The sequence below is a fragment of the Fundulus heteroclitus genome, chromosome 14 (assembly GCF_011125445.2).
Source record: "Fundulus heteroclitus isolate FHET01 chromosome 14, MU-UCD_Fhet_4.1, whole genome shotgun sequence".
Taxonomy (NCBI): Eukaryota; Metazoa; Chordata; class Actinopteri; order Cyprinodontiformes; family Fundulidae; genus Fundulus; species Fundulus heteroclitus.
Window position 1 is genome coordinate 19,790,002 of NC_046374.1, and position 14,840 is coordinate 19,804,841.

The 14,840-nt window shown below is 40.0% G+C and overlaps 1 protein-coding gene across 10 annotated transcripts in view; it reads left to right on the forward strand.

Annotated features, from left to right (window-relative positions):
* The window catches only part of LOC105937284 (multiple PDZ domain protein), a 76,955-nt gene that overhangs the window by 24,461 nt on the left and 37,654 nt on the right, over nt 1-14,840 (forward strand). For all 10 annotated transcript variants that reach the window (XM_036146503.1, XM_036146502.1, XM_036146504.1 and 7 more), the window contains exons 12-22: nt 1,109-1,195; nt 1,521-1,600; nt 1,714-1,860; nt 4,145-4,315; nt 4,832-5,017; nt 5,130-5,339; nt 7,541-7,699; nt 7,977-8,129; nt 12,597-12,914; nt 13,206-13,320; nt 13,980-14,178. In XM_036146503.1, coding sequence (XP_036002396.1) covers nt 1,109-1,195; nt 1,521-1,600; nt 1,714-1,860; nt 4,145-4,315; nt 4,832-5,017; nt 5,130-5,339; nt 7,541-7,699; nt 7,977-8,129; nt 12,597-12,914; nt 13,206-13,320; nt 13,980-14,178 — 1,825 coding nt within the window. The remainder of the gene's footprint in view (nt 1-1,108; nt 1,196-1,520; nt 1,601-1,713; nt 1,861-4,144; nt 4,316-4,831; nt 5,018-5,129; nt 5,340-7,540; nt 7,700-7,976; nt 8,130-12,596; nt 12,915-13,205; nt 13,321-13,979; nt 14,179-14,840) is intronic.

A 14,840-nucleotide genomic window follows, 5' to 3' on the forward strand; every position in this document is an offset into this window, starting at 1 on the left:
GTTGTACATAACAGATAATGCAGACTTAAAACTTTTTTTTTTTTTTTTTTGCTGAGTGCTATGATTCGTGTAAGAAGCTCAGAAACACAAAGTATTTCATATATAAAATTATTTATATCATGTTGCAGGAGCATAATTTTACCCTAAACATACTTTTTGAAAAAAAAAAAAAACTTACATTTATATTAAGTAAACCTTTTATTTTTAATATGGAAAGACAAGAAATCACATGTTAAGAAATAAGAGCTTTAAACAAAACGTTGCATTTATTGGCACTCTGAACTATTCCAGGGAAAAATAAACTGCACCTTTTTGTAATCTATACTTCAACTTTTAGCTTGATTGGGGTGTTTAAAAGCTTCTAGTTAGTAATATGTGGCTTAATTTGTTTCTCCGGGATTCATATACGACACGACTGAAGCTTTTTTGCCTTCATCCCACCTGGGAACGCGAAAACATGCCATTAATGTAAGACAGAAGTGTGTTCATCACGTCTCTACATGTAACGGTAGATGTCTGAGTGACTAAATGTGCCAAAATGAGGAAATACAGCAATTATTATATCGCTAAATGAATTGAAATGCCAGCAAAAGTAACAGAAACAGTCAAATGAAATATATACTCATGAATCGCTGCAAATATTAAACTCTCTTTCCTGCTGCAAGCGACGTAAATGTTTGTCAAATTGACTTCACTGCAATCCTAACTAATGGGTCAAAAGCTGCGTGCCTATCCTTTAGTTGATGCAGCTTATAAGAACGCCACAGTTCGCTTTTTTTACGAGTCTGCAACGTGTAAGGAAAAGTAAGATTGGTGTTAGAGGGATGTAGAAAAGCAAAGCCTGGAAATAGCAATAGCTGTTTGAGTTTTAGAAAAGGTGAATCTTTTTGTCATTCCCAAGAGAATCAGAATCAGTCTTAAACTGCTGGATATCGTTTAAAAATAGCACAAAAGTCATTCAGCATTCTGTTTATGGTGCTGCAACATTGCGGCGAATGAGATCAATAAAGTCCGAACAAAGGCGTCTTAACACCTGCTGATTAGCTGCTGCTTGAGTAGAGAATTGTTTTTTATGAACAGTCGTCATTGTTTCACTGTGTTTCTGCAGCCGCCGCAGCTCAGAAGCAGTTCCAGACAACAAGTGAGGGATCTGATGTCAGCGCCGCCGTGGATCATCTGACAAAAGACAAACACGGTAGGCGGCTGGGATTACTCCAGTCGTTCTGCGGCGGAGCTACCGCTCACACGTTTGACGGATGAGGGCTATTGTTTACAGGACCACACATAGACAGACACGGAGGAGGAAACACCGTAGACGGGAACAATGCGGAAAAGTTCAATATTTAAGCTGCGGCACATGAAGGAGTGTTGATGTTTGTTTTTTCTGGAAACCTTAATTCAAGTGCTTTAAATGTGTCCACGATTAGGAAGCTTTGGTGCATCTTTGTTTTCGTGAACTGCCATTTTTTAATGGTAATGGTAACATGGTTGATTTTTTTTTGCCCCCCTTGTATCTTAAGAGCCAAAGTTAACACCTATTGAAGAAGAAGAACTAATGAAGAAATGGCAAGAGATTCTTGGTCCAAATAATGAAGTTGTGGTAAGGAACCAGCCATTTCTAAGGGTTACGGTTACCATATTCATCGTCTCTTACAAGAAGAAATCATTTTTAAAAAGCTTCACGTGCTGTTTCTGCGCTTTGGTTTGATTAAGGTGGCTCAGGTGGAGAAGTTCAGCGAGAGCAGCGGCCTGGGGATCAGCCTGGAAGCCAGCGGTGGTCACCACTACATCCGCTCGGTCCTTCCTGAGGGGCCAGTCGGTCGCTGTGCTAAGCTGTTCAGTGGGGATGAACTGCTTGAGGTAAACTTGGTCAAAGAAAAGGCGCACTTATTTTTCTGTTGATCTAAACATTGACTTTAAGGGGTTTTGTTCCTACTACACTGCAAAAACGGAACAAAAAATAGGTAAAATTTTCTTCTAATAAGTGTATTTGCCTTTGATTTGAGCAAGTAAATAACATTATCTGCCATTAGAATAAGATTATTTGCTCTTAAAACAGGAACAACTCATCTCCATCATCTTACGTCAAGTGCAATATATCTAATTATCTTTTTTTAAGGGTCAAAAAACTCATTCTATTGGCAGATTATCCTATTTACCTGCTCAAATCAAGGACAAATTTCAAGACAATTTTACTTACTTTTAGTTGCGATTTTGCAGTGTATTATTTGATATTTTAATAGTATTTGTCACTCAACTAAACAGAGTGGCCAGCATATATCTTACATACATAGATATATTTTTTATTTTTTTGAGGGTAAAAAACAGCTGCAGTAATGATAAATAACAACAAAATAATCCACATCCATGCCTTATAAATACACGCTACGCTGTTTTAATGAAGCATTTCTCTTTTCATAAAACTCTGTTCGCCTGTGAGCGACCGGCACAAAAACATTTCAGTTTGGCACGGTGTCTGTGTTGCAGTAGAGAGGGACTAACTACTTCAGATTGATGTTCCTTCATTAGTTAATGAAACCGTCTTGTTTAGATTTGGGCATTTCTCTGCCTCTGGACCAGGTGTAGTTCTTTACGAGTCCAGAAGAAGCCCGTGGTGTTCAGCAGAATATCTTCAGCTGTTATGAATGCAGGAGGATCTACTGGTTGCAGTGGATGTTCTCCTCATACGGCTGTTAAAGCGCTGAGGTGTCTATTTTCTGATGTGAAATAAAGACATTGGAGCTCGGTTTGTAGAGAATAGGCTGTTATTCTCAGTGATTACAGCTTGATTCAACAAAAAAATGCACATTTGAGTCTTTTGGACAACTTTTCCTTTCTCAAAGGTAGTTATGCACAATGCTTGCAACTTATCAAGCTATTAATGAGTTGCGATAACTGCTGTGACCCTCAGCTGATAAAACTCCATTTTTATTTATTATTCTTAACTGTATTATAAAATATATTTTCAGGAATGATTGTGCTCATCCAGTGAACAATTGTCATAGGTACTCACTTGGCCCTTTTTTGGAAAGATTCATTTCCCACTTCTGATCTAGTGAATGCAGAGCAAGCAGCAACTTATCGGTGGCGATGCTCAATTTTCCATTTTGTTTCTTTTTTCCATTTTTCCTGGATCAAAAATCCGATCCGTTAAAGCCTTGGTTTTTACACTGTTTCTTATTGGATTCTCATAACTTATGTTTGATTTGCCATATCAGTATTTTGGCTTACTGTCTTATATCACACAGGAGTCATTTCACTACATGTTTGGTCACTGGACAATTTTACACTCCATTATTTGAACTTAAACTGGGACTAAAATGGCAAACGTAATACGAAAATGGCATTTATTTTTAGACACAAAGTAAAAATAACAAGATCATTAAGCAGTGCTTTGAAGAATCTGCATTCAGTCCGTTCTACTCCAATTCAAGTCCAAGAGTTACATATTCAGAAATAGAGCTCATGGCAAAAAAATCTGTAAAATGCAAACTGCCACTATACCCCAATTTCATAATAGTTTGTCCTCAATGTTTGATCATGTGTTTGGGTGTTTGGTGAATGCAGCATCTGCCTGTTATCTCGTTGCGAAAAGGAGATGTGAACATGCGCGCAGGGTTTAATTATAAAATATAAAAATAATAAAAACAAGTCCAACGTAGTTAATGCAATCCACTCAAATATTTTTAGTGATTTGATTCCAAAAGAAAACTCATAATAGCTATGTAGTAATATTTAACAAATGAAAAAAATATTGAAAAGTTAATTTATCATAGTAACTCAATACACTAAGTGAAACACATTATATAGATTAATTACACATAGACTGATGGTTTCAAGCCTTTCTTTCTGTTAATTACAACGATCTGGCTAATGAAAACACCACATTTAAGATTAGAACATTAGACTAATAAATAAAAAACATTTTATTCCAGAAATCGGGGCTCATTGAAAAGCATCTTTAATACCTTCTTGAAGGTTGTGAAAGTTCTCGCTTCTCCTACTTCATTTAAACCACGAGGAGATGATGAAAAGTTGTTCTGTCAGACCTGAAATAAATAACTAAAAAAAGGACTCTGCCTTGGGGCCGTGGGTGTCTTCATGGCGTTAGATGTAACGCCAACACTGACCTCTTCTTGCTTAGGTCAACGGGATTTCTCTGATCGGGGAGACCCACAGGGAGGTGGTGAAAATCTTAAAGGAACTTCCAGTCTGTGTGTACATGACGTGCTGCAGACCCGCTCCAGATCTCCAGATGGACATGGAGGCGGTCCAACCACAATCAGAGGCTTTCCCCAAAGACTATAAACTGAAGGTACAGTGATATATTTGTCTTTTTTTTTGTGATGCTCATAACAAAATATTCACTGCTTCTGTGTAAAAAAAAACAAACTGAATGGTTTCAGGAGCATATTATGTAACACGATCCCTCGCTTAAAGCAAGGGAAACCTAGCTGAACCGAACTGTCAGTGGCTCCTTTGGCTTTCCTCGTTGATAGTCTTGACGGATTAAGATTTAGTGATAAGAATAGGAGGCTTCAAGTTTATTAGAAATCATTTCAGCAGCAATATATCAGTAGTTGCCAGCATCACAGAGATTTGAGACATCAAATACAGCTTTCCTTTTCGGGAGAGGGGTTTTTCATCTCTGTGGCTTTATCTGTGATAGCGTTCTAAGACCTGAGCATCCCAGAGGTATTTCTCCTTTTTAACTCCTGCCAGAAACCTGATCCACAAACAGAATGAGAGGGTTGGAGCGTGTAGGGCAGGGAGGGAAAGGAAGGACGGCGTGGTGTCTCATTGTGGTTTTGGGCTTTTCCTCTCCCTGCAGAGTAACATCGACCTCAGCAGTGCACTGGTTTCTGAAGTTTCTGAGACGGACGACATAGAAGAGCCACAGGATACAGTGACCGAGGAGGCGATCGGATCTCCTTTGGCCATGTGGGAGATGGAGATTCAGAAAATCGAGCTGGAAAAGGGAGAAGGGGGATTGGGATTTAGTATTTTGGACTACCAGGTGGGACTTCTTCAAAAATCCTGTGAAAGGAGATGATATTAGCCTCGTTTCTGTCTTCTAACTTCTAATACGATGGATAATACCCGGCTCTGTTACTGTTTTTAATCACCAGGACCCGTTGGACCCCTCCAAGACAGTGATTGTGATCCGCTCGCTCGTTCCGAACGGCGTGGCGGAGTTGGATGGCAGACTTCTGCCAGGAGACCGACTCATGTATGTGAACGACACAAACCTGGAGAACGCCACCCTCGAGGACGCCGTCCAGGCCCTTAAGGGGGCCCAGGTCGGAAAGGTGCAGATCGGAGTCGCCAAACCACTGCCCGTAAGCAATGACGTCGTCCCTATTCTGGCTTCTGTTTTTCTTTCAAAGCATGCCGTAAAAACTCGACTTTAGTTCGTGGCTTGCCGGTGCAAGAGTGTGCTACCTTTATTAGAATTAGAGATTAGATTCCTATCGTATTTCTGCAGCTGTGAGGCCTGTTTATGTCACACAACTTTGGGCCCAGTCATAAGGGCTCGCCTTACACAGAGCCTGAATTTTTCATGCAGGAACAAGGTGCGGAGGTAGTGGTGTATTATTCCACCCACAGGGCCACCGGTCCAAAACGCCCTGCACCCTCAGTTCAATTGTATGTTAGTGGATTTTCCATGAGCACCACCCTCCCGAACACTTAAACACACGGAGGCACCTGTTACAACAGCAGGTCCATCTGACGGCATGTTTGTTGCCCCAAGCACCCAGGATCTTTTTGTTGCCTAAAACATTTTTTCTTCCACTGTAGAGATTATATTTTTCCTGTATTGCGTGCGCTGTTGGATTACTCAGCGAGGCCCCTGGGCTGCCAGGGTTAGCTGGATTACTGAGCTGTAGGGAGCTGCCCTGCAGGGTGTGGACTGTACTAGCAGGGGCTCTTTAGTCGTGTTGCCTCGACGCCGATGCGTGTGTTATCTTCCCTGTTCGCCTTGATGCTTTTCATACACAGAGCCTTGCAAAGGCTAGAGCCCTTGAGGATTTTCACATTTTATCATGGTTAAAACCACAAACTTCCGTATGTTTTATTGTATTTTTATGTGATAGACCAAAGCAAAGTAGTGCTTGTTTGTGACGGGGGAACCGGGCATTTTACGAATCCCAATTCAGCCCTTGTTGCTCATTCTAACATATTACACCTTCATTTGTAGTAGGTAGGGCATCATTATTGCTGTGGAGAAGGGGGAAATTGAGGGGAAATTGCTGTTTAGCTGTCATAGACACAGATTTTCCTGAGACACAAATAGGAAATACAGGAGTAATACATAAGAAATATTTATTTAGTTACATACTTTTGATGCCGTGACAAACACTCTAATGTGTAGTTTGAAATGTTTGGATTTATTAAGTTTGATGACGAGTTAAAAAGCAGCTTGACTGTGAGCTTGTGAGGCACATTCTACACGTTGCAGCTCTATGCAGTTGCTTATGCGTATAAGTTTTGTTTACCCCCTTTTCTTCCCACCTTGCAAAGACCTAGCTGGGAAGAAATGGTTCCTGGTATTTACGGTTACCACGGCAGTAGTCAGTATCAGTATAGTATAGTTTGTTGAAAATAAAGTTAGCATTAAAATTAGATTTAGTTGCAGTGCTTCTCTGAAATTTCTGAATGCCCATCAACCGCATCGTCTCAGACCCGTTGCATCAGAAGGCAGAGAAAGCGAGGCAGGTATACTTAAACCCCCAAAGGGCACCAAGTGTTAAATGAACACTTGACTTGACAACCTTGCAAGGAAGGCTTTTTAAAGATGTTTGATCCTCACTACTTGTAGAGGGAAACTACAGGGGTATTACTCTCTCCTAGCTGCTTCTTACTACGTGGACGTTTCTGATGAGTAAGTAAATATTTAGCTGAAGGCTTCAGAATGGTCTGATTTGTCTGCTTAACTCATTACCAGCTCATCAGATTTATTAAATTGCCAGCATTGTATTGGAGGATCCGGTTATACTCAGCAGAGCAGCTAAAATGCCTCCATTTATAGCATAAATATGGCAAATCCTCACAACAAGAGCCTTATCTAGGTATAATGCACCGTGAACTTGAATCAGCATGAAGCTATTTAAATTTTGGTGCTAAGTTACGGTATGGTACGTTTTTTTCCCCTTTAACTTCTGAAATCATAATAAAATCGAGTTCTTACTGTAAATAAACCATGATGTGGTATTTTAGTCATATCGCCCTACCCTCTGTCACTGCTAATTATGTTTCGTCAATCTAAAATGTTTCTATTTAAATGTATTTGCACTGTTTCGATACTATATGTGTACAGGATGCGGTTTACACTATCAGGATCAAGAGCTCCTGTCTGAGATTTTCTTTTGTAGCTTTCCTGTTTAAGATACGAAGTTATTTTCAGTTTGACTCACAAATTAGTTTTTAACCTTCATAATCATCTCCATTCCATACTAATACATTCATCACTAGATCTGGTGACGGAAAGATATTAATCTATGAAACTGGAGACACTGAAAGAATTTCTCCACTTTCCTAGGGAATATGTGGATATTCCCACTCTCCACACCCTTTTGGTGAGCAGGAAATAACTTCATCATCCATCATCCATTCATTTGACTTCAGCAGTGTTTTGATTGAAGAAGGAGAGGAAGGAGGACTGACTGAGGGCATCCTTTACCGAGCAGAACCCGCATTGGTTAGTTAGCTTTGTTTGGGGAAAAATGAGAACAATCCAAAAGGGAAGCATTTTGTTCTTCACTTTGATATTTGCTGTTTTCTAGTTGTTACAGAAAGGTGTCTGTTTTAATTGAATTAATGTAACAGTTTAGGTTAGTTTGACAGATAAACTTCATTAATTACAATCTGTTTTTAGATAACAGATATTTATAGTTTAGCTTTTTGCAGCTTTATAATGATTCTTAATAACAAACATTGTGTTAGAGTCTCACTTATTTTTTAATCCATTAACCCAGATTGACACCAGTGAAGGAGACCTATCGGATGATAAGGTGTTAGATCATACCTACTCTGGGATGGATGACGATACTTTCCAGGCATCAATGATTGCTCTTCATGGCAGCAGCTGCAGCGCTGACTTGGATTGCCTGCAGTCATCAACACCCAAGGTAAAAGAAAGCACAGAACATGGAAGAAAAAAAAAAACAGAGTTGCAGCTGTGTCTTTGGTTCCTTCAGAGTGCAGGAACTTTTTTCTGTTGTAAAAACCTTTTATTGTAGTTCCTATTGTTTTCCCTGCAGGACCTGTGGCTGTTAACACTCCTTATTATAGGCTTTATTAGGAGGGTTTTAATTCAACATAAGAAATACATTTATTGTCCCAAAATGGGGAAATTCGGATTTGTGCTCCTGTTTGAGAGTGTACTTTCTTAGCAATATAGAAATCTATTAATGTCAGTGGCTCCCTTGACAGCCATATATCACTGAAAATTTGCCAAAACGTGGATGTGGAGGGTATTTGCAGGCTCTTGTGGCGCACCAAGAAGACATGATGACGTTTGTGTTTTCTGACCGTTTTGAGTATGCACTAAATGTCTTTTGGGTGGGTTTTAATGCTTCCTTATCAGTTGTTCAGTGGTTCATTACACACAAAGCGGTTGAAACTAGCAATCTACAAACTTAATACCAACAAAAAATGTACATCAGTTAAGCAATTGGACCGTCCAGCTGGGGAGGGGTACACACACCTCCAAATTGTGCATAGTCTCAACAGGTACCAGGGGGACCATTGGAAGTTGTAATTTATTTCCCAGGGTGTGGTTCCAATGCGGCACTAAGATTTGAAAGAAAATTCTTGTGCTTTTTGTTTTAAAATGTGACAACTTAGCATTAGACAAAAACAACTTAAGGCTTCAGAGTCTCAGTGTAAGCTGCTCACAGTAATTAATAGTATTGCAGTCAAGACCACTTACCATTTCAAGATCAAAACCAGACAAAGACTGACCAAAAAACAAAATCAGTAAAGGCCCATTTTCAAGGCCATTGCTGTAATAATAATGAGGTAGCCATTGTTGCAAACCTAAAATATAATCTGCCTGTGGCAGGTCATTATCAAGCTAGCCTATCACAATGCTCTAGACTAAGACTACGGCCACACTGCAGGTTTTATTGCTCAACTCCCATTTTTTGCTAAAATTAGATTTTTTTGAGGTGGCTGTTCATATTAATATTAAATGCAGCCATCATCAGACTTCTGTCTAAACGGTTCAAGACCGCAAAGTTAGATAAGAAAACAGCACAGCTATAAAATATGGCCTTTTATGGAGAACTAACTGCTACTACTATGTGTGGATGTGTTGTGAGAGACAGGAAAGTGACGTGAAAAACTGATAAAATGCGACATGACCGTTCAGACTGCGGACACTTTGAAAAATATCTGATACGTATCCGAATCATTAGCACATATGGAAGTGGCACAAATCGTATTTATTTGGGGGTGAAAATATTGGGATTGAACCGTTCACACTGCCGGGAAAAATAACTCTATGGGTCACATTTCCCTGCTGTGTGAACGTAGCCTTTGTGTCTCCGATCGTGACACATTTAAAATTGCCAAAAGTTGTAAGAAAGCACATTCTCAACTACATACCAATCATTAAATATATTCGACAAGCTAGTAGTAAGTTAAAAAGAAAAGACAAGACAACCCTGAAGAGCAGATACATCCAGCTGAATGTGAAATGACCTAGCAGGTAGAGTGAGTGAAGGTGACACGTGGAGGCAGAGGATTTAACTTACTTAGCGTTAGTTGTAAAGTAAAAAATAAGATCCAGATATCTGGCATATGCATAACCTCCAGGTTTACTTATTTTTTTTTTTTAGAGATGAGAAGATTAGAGGGATGAGAAAGGTTTCTTTCTAAAATATATATGGACGTTTTCATCATAATCTCAAAATGATCATGGGACAAGAGAAAGCCTTTAACATGTGCTTTAAAGACTGATCTTGAGACCAAGACCAAATACTTGTGTTAAGTACGACTAACCTTGCCTGCAAGCTGAATTCTCGTGGTATTTGTGCGTTCACAAACACACGAGAATCCATCTTGTACCACTCCAGCTTCAACCGTTTGTGTCCGAACCAAAAGACGGTTCGGGCCAATCACGTTTCAGTATTGAGGTTTAAGGCGGGACATAGCGGCTGATAACACATCTGATTTGTAAAAATCCACAATTTCATCTTTGAAAGAAGAACAGCAAGACCAGCTTAATTTGACCAGCTTAACCTTCTCGTGGTTTCTCATGACGCGTGCAGCTTGCCTTTTATACCGTGATTGGCTAAAACCAACCTTTGGTAGGCGGGCACTAGGTGTCGCTTTGCCCAATCAGCTCAGACAGCTCTGCTGAACGTCCCTCCTTTCCTCAGATTCCATAGGAGCAGACCCAGATTGATAATGTGCTGAACGTAGAGTGCTACACATTATCAGTGTGGCTGACTAGTCTTGAATGGAAAGCAAACAATTCTGGATCACATCCCCTCATCTTACTTAAGAGTTTGAATCTTAACTTAAATTGTTATTTGATTGTAGCCGTAGATGAACTTGTTGTCTCTCAAGAGCAACAGCTCCCTACATTAATGTTACAATAAAAAGAAAATAAAAAATAGCAGAGATCAGACTTTCTGTTTCTAAGAGGTTATTGTCGACCGTATTAAGTGGACCTTCCTGATTAATTTATGATGTTGCAGGGCACTCTGAAGGGACAAATATGTTCCTTGATGTCTAAAAACAAATTATAGTGTTTGTTTTGGGTCAGACAGTTTGGCCTTCTAGATGTTTTTCTTTTTAAGACAGACAACAAGTCTGCTGATGAATCTTACTGCCAAGGTCAGAAGCTGGTTTTGTAGACTTGCTTTATCTTCCCACAATTTCAGTTATGTAAGCGTTTTTTTGTTATAAACAAGTACGTGGTCTTGGATAATACTTCTTTTAAATTACAAAACTGAGTCCTTAAATAGCACGTATCTGTCATTAAAAGGATTTCGCTTGAACTGAACGTTTGTAGACATTTCTGATTCTGGTTGTACTATACACAATCACAGTTGGGGTGAATTGGAAAGGATTTGAAAGCTTTGAATTTCTTCACATTTTGTTGCACAACAGTACAAGGTTCAGTGTTGACCAACACAAAGTAGTGTGTAAAATAGGGAAAAAAGGTTTTTAATAAGTGAAGATATGTGAGGTGGTCTGCCTTTTGTAAGAAGCGCCTGTTAGTCAATACTGTGTTTAACCCAAAGCTTTCCTGCTGTTTCCTCTGCATTTTTTATATGTGTGTGGGGGGGTTTGTATAACTGCCAGCTTTGCACATCTGGAGATTAAACTTTTTACCCATTCTTCTTGCAACAACATTTCAATATAATGAAATTCATGTTGTGTGTTTGTGAGAGTTCATTTTCAAATCTTGCCAAAGACTAGATTTTTGTCTAGGCTCTGACTGGACTATAAAAACACATTTGATCTAAATAACTCTATGGTAGCTCTAATTGATGTATTGATGGCATATATTTGCAGCCTATAGCAGGTTTTCTTTCAGGATTGTCCTGCATTTAGCTTCATTCGTCTTCCCAACGACTCGGTCCAGCTGCCATGCCCCGGGCAAATATAAAGGGCATCCGCCTAATATGGTGCTGCCACCCCAGTGCTTCATAGTGTGCATGATGTGCACAGAGCGGTGCGCAGTGTCCATTAGCAACCAAACGACATTTTGCTTGTAGACCAAAATGCTCAATTTTAGTCTCATCTCACCAGACCACTTTCTTTCATGCTTGCCCCGTTCCCTATATGGCTTTTGACTAAATTTAAACAGCAATTCTTATTGCTTTCTGTCAACAAGAGCTTCTTTCTTGTCACTCTGTGGTGAAGGCCAGATTTGTGGAAGGCTTGTCCAGGTTCTTTCACCTGAGCTGTGGTTCTCTGCAGCTCCTTCAAAGTAACCAATGGCTTTTTGGCTGCCTCTCTAATTTGCCTCCCCCGTCAGTTTAGGTGCACTTCCATGTCTTGGTAGGTTTGCAGCTGTGCAGCACTCTTTTTATCTTCAGATGATCTATGCTAGTTTTTATAACCCAGCTGTGGTTTAAATTTATCCACAACTCTTTCTTTGCTGTGTTCTTTGGTCTTCATGATGCTGTTTGTTCAACAATGTTCTCTAAAAACCTCCAAGGTCTGCACTTCCAGATGGAAAGGGGGGCAGAATACAAATGCACACCACACTTTTCAGATTTTTTATTTATAAAAAATGTTGAAAGTGATTTATTTTTTACTTTATTTGCTTCCTCTTGAAAATGCTGCTTTACTGATGGATCATTACCTTTATAACACGTCACTCCTGGAAATGTTTTTCTTAACCCCTTTTAGTCTTCAACTTGTCCCCTTTTTCCAAAAAAACCTAAACCTCCTTTATAATAAAAAATATAGAAACTATGTTCATTTTACCTTTCGGGTCAGCCTTTTGCTGTATCCATTGCATGTTTTTTTTTTTTCCCTGTGGCTCATTAAAGGAAGAGCAAGCTGGAGCCTGAGTGTGATAAATCCTCCCTGAGTGGAGGTCCATTCATCTGCCATGCTTTGTTTCACTCCAGCTGACAGCTCGCCTGAACGTGTTGGATGAGCACCCCGGCTTTGGAGACGACACTCCAGCGTACTCCACGGAGAAGTTGGCCTCTTACACTTCGCCGACTTTGACAGGTCACATCCCGGCGATTAATGCCATTCTAAGCAGCTCGGATCAATACTTGGCAAAGCACCCGGGCGAAGAGCAGGAACCAGCCGAGTGCTCCGACTCCTGCAGCCTGTTTGCAGAGTTAGAGGCCAAACCCACCGACCAGGACACACCTGTAGAGCCCCCACTCTGTCTGGTCCAAGCGGACATCCCTTTTGGAGATACTGAAGATATGAAGGTAGCTTTTGAATTCTTGTACAATTCAATATAGGGCATTAAACAAACAAATTGTTAGTTTTTTTCATTTAATTAAGGTTGCACAGTTAGTTTCAATAAATTTCTCTTGGTTGAAGCCTGCACTCATTTTAGATATCCGAAAGTAAGAGAGAAATTGCTCAAAATTAATACTGACAGTTAAATTGCTTCAACTTTCTCTTGAGTAGCATCTCCGTTTGGACTGTTTTTTTTTTTTTTTTAGTATTTTTTAATTTGTCATCTCGAACAAATGTGTTGAATTGTCACGCTTTAGGACGAGGAGGAGACTGGTGAGAAAGCATCAGCAGAAGATGACAACAAAGCAGCTCTGCCCTCCGGGAGCAATTTTGAAAGGACCATCACAGTTGTCAAGGGCAACTGCAGCCTCGGTGCGTATTTAGTTCTTCACGTTTTTTTTTTAATTATTTGTGTTTTCCGTTTTATTCCTTTTCCTCACATCCCCCGCAGGGGGGTTAATGAAGCTCCAGGCCTGAAAGCGGGAGCTGGCCTTTAGTTTTGTCTTCAGCTTTGAAAAACTTAACTTTTCTGGCAGAAATGATAGAAGTAAATTCTGGTAGTTTTCTACTTAGAGGGGATAAATCTGCTGCTATACAAAGCATTTGCATTTGAAAAGCATGCCTGAGGGGCTGTTACCGACTAAGAGAAGCTAAAGTTTGAACTTTTAAGCCAAGTAGGTGTCTAAAATTGTCTCTTCATTGTCAAACAGTCTCTTATTTAACTCTATTATACTCTTTGAACGCTTGTTTAGGGTGGCTAATTGGACTATTTCGCTTAAAATAGTTGCTCTCTGTTCTCTGTTCAGTGTCTTATTCACATATTATTATTCTAAACAAAAAACAAAATAACACTGCATCCTTGCCATCATTTCTTCCACCTTTATAAATGAAAATAATGCGTGGTCAGTTCTCTAGGTAAACTATTACATATGTTGCCAGCTTCAAAGTCTTTTTCTTTAGGCAAAAATATTTAAAAACCGCTGTGTGTGTGCGAATCTAAGTGGAACCATGGTTTACCATCTGCTCCTAAGGGATGACTGTGAGCGCCAATAAAGACGGCCTGGGGATGGTGGTCCGCAGTATCATCCACGGGGGGTCCATCAGCCGCGACGGTCGTCTGGGAGTGGGCGATCTGATCCTGGCTATAAACGGAGAGCGTACCACCAACATGACCAACGTCCAAGCCCGCGCAATGCTCAGGAGGCACTCTCTCATTGGACCAGACCTCGGGTAAGAGAGGGGCCGATAGCAGACAAGCGGCTTCAGTGCATCTGTTTCTGCGCGTATTAATAAAACTCAACAGATTTGTGCAGCATCACGTAAACATGACTCATTGCCAGCGCCAGAAGATCTTTTTGTTGGTGTTTTTCTATACGTAGGGTGGCACAAACTGCTGTGTTTGAGTTAATAAGGTTTAGACTGCAGAAGCTTTAAGATTGTTTTTGAGTGAGCCAGGTTTTTGTGATGTAAAAACAAATAGCTTCAATAATATCTCTTCCTCTACTGCGACATATATATTTGGTACGATTCAGCGGAAAAGGACACAAATCGCTTAAAGGGAGAGAGTAAAATACATACATAAATGTGTGATAAGCTAGGCTGGGAAATGTGCACACCCTTAAAGTGATATTTTGTTGCAGAACGAGGCATATTCTGCATTTAGTCTTTTTCAGTTCACATGCCTCATCAGTTATAGAGGAACCTAATATAACCTGAAATAAAGTTCAGCGACCTTGGTAGAATTGTTCTTGCATTGTTGTAATTACATAGCATGCAACGTTTAGCTGCTGTCATTGGTGTGCAGAGAGATTACTGAGGTTTAAAAAGATCTCTCTGTTCAAAGTTATCCGTCAGGAGAAAACAACACGATCTCCAACAGCCTGGTGTTTAGG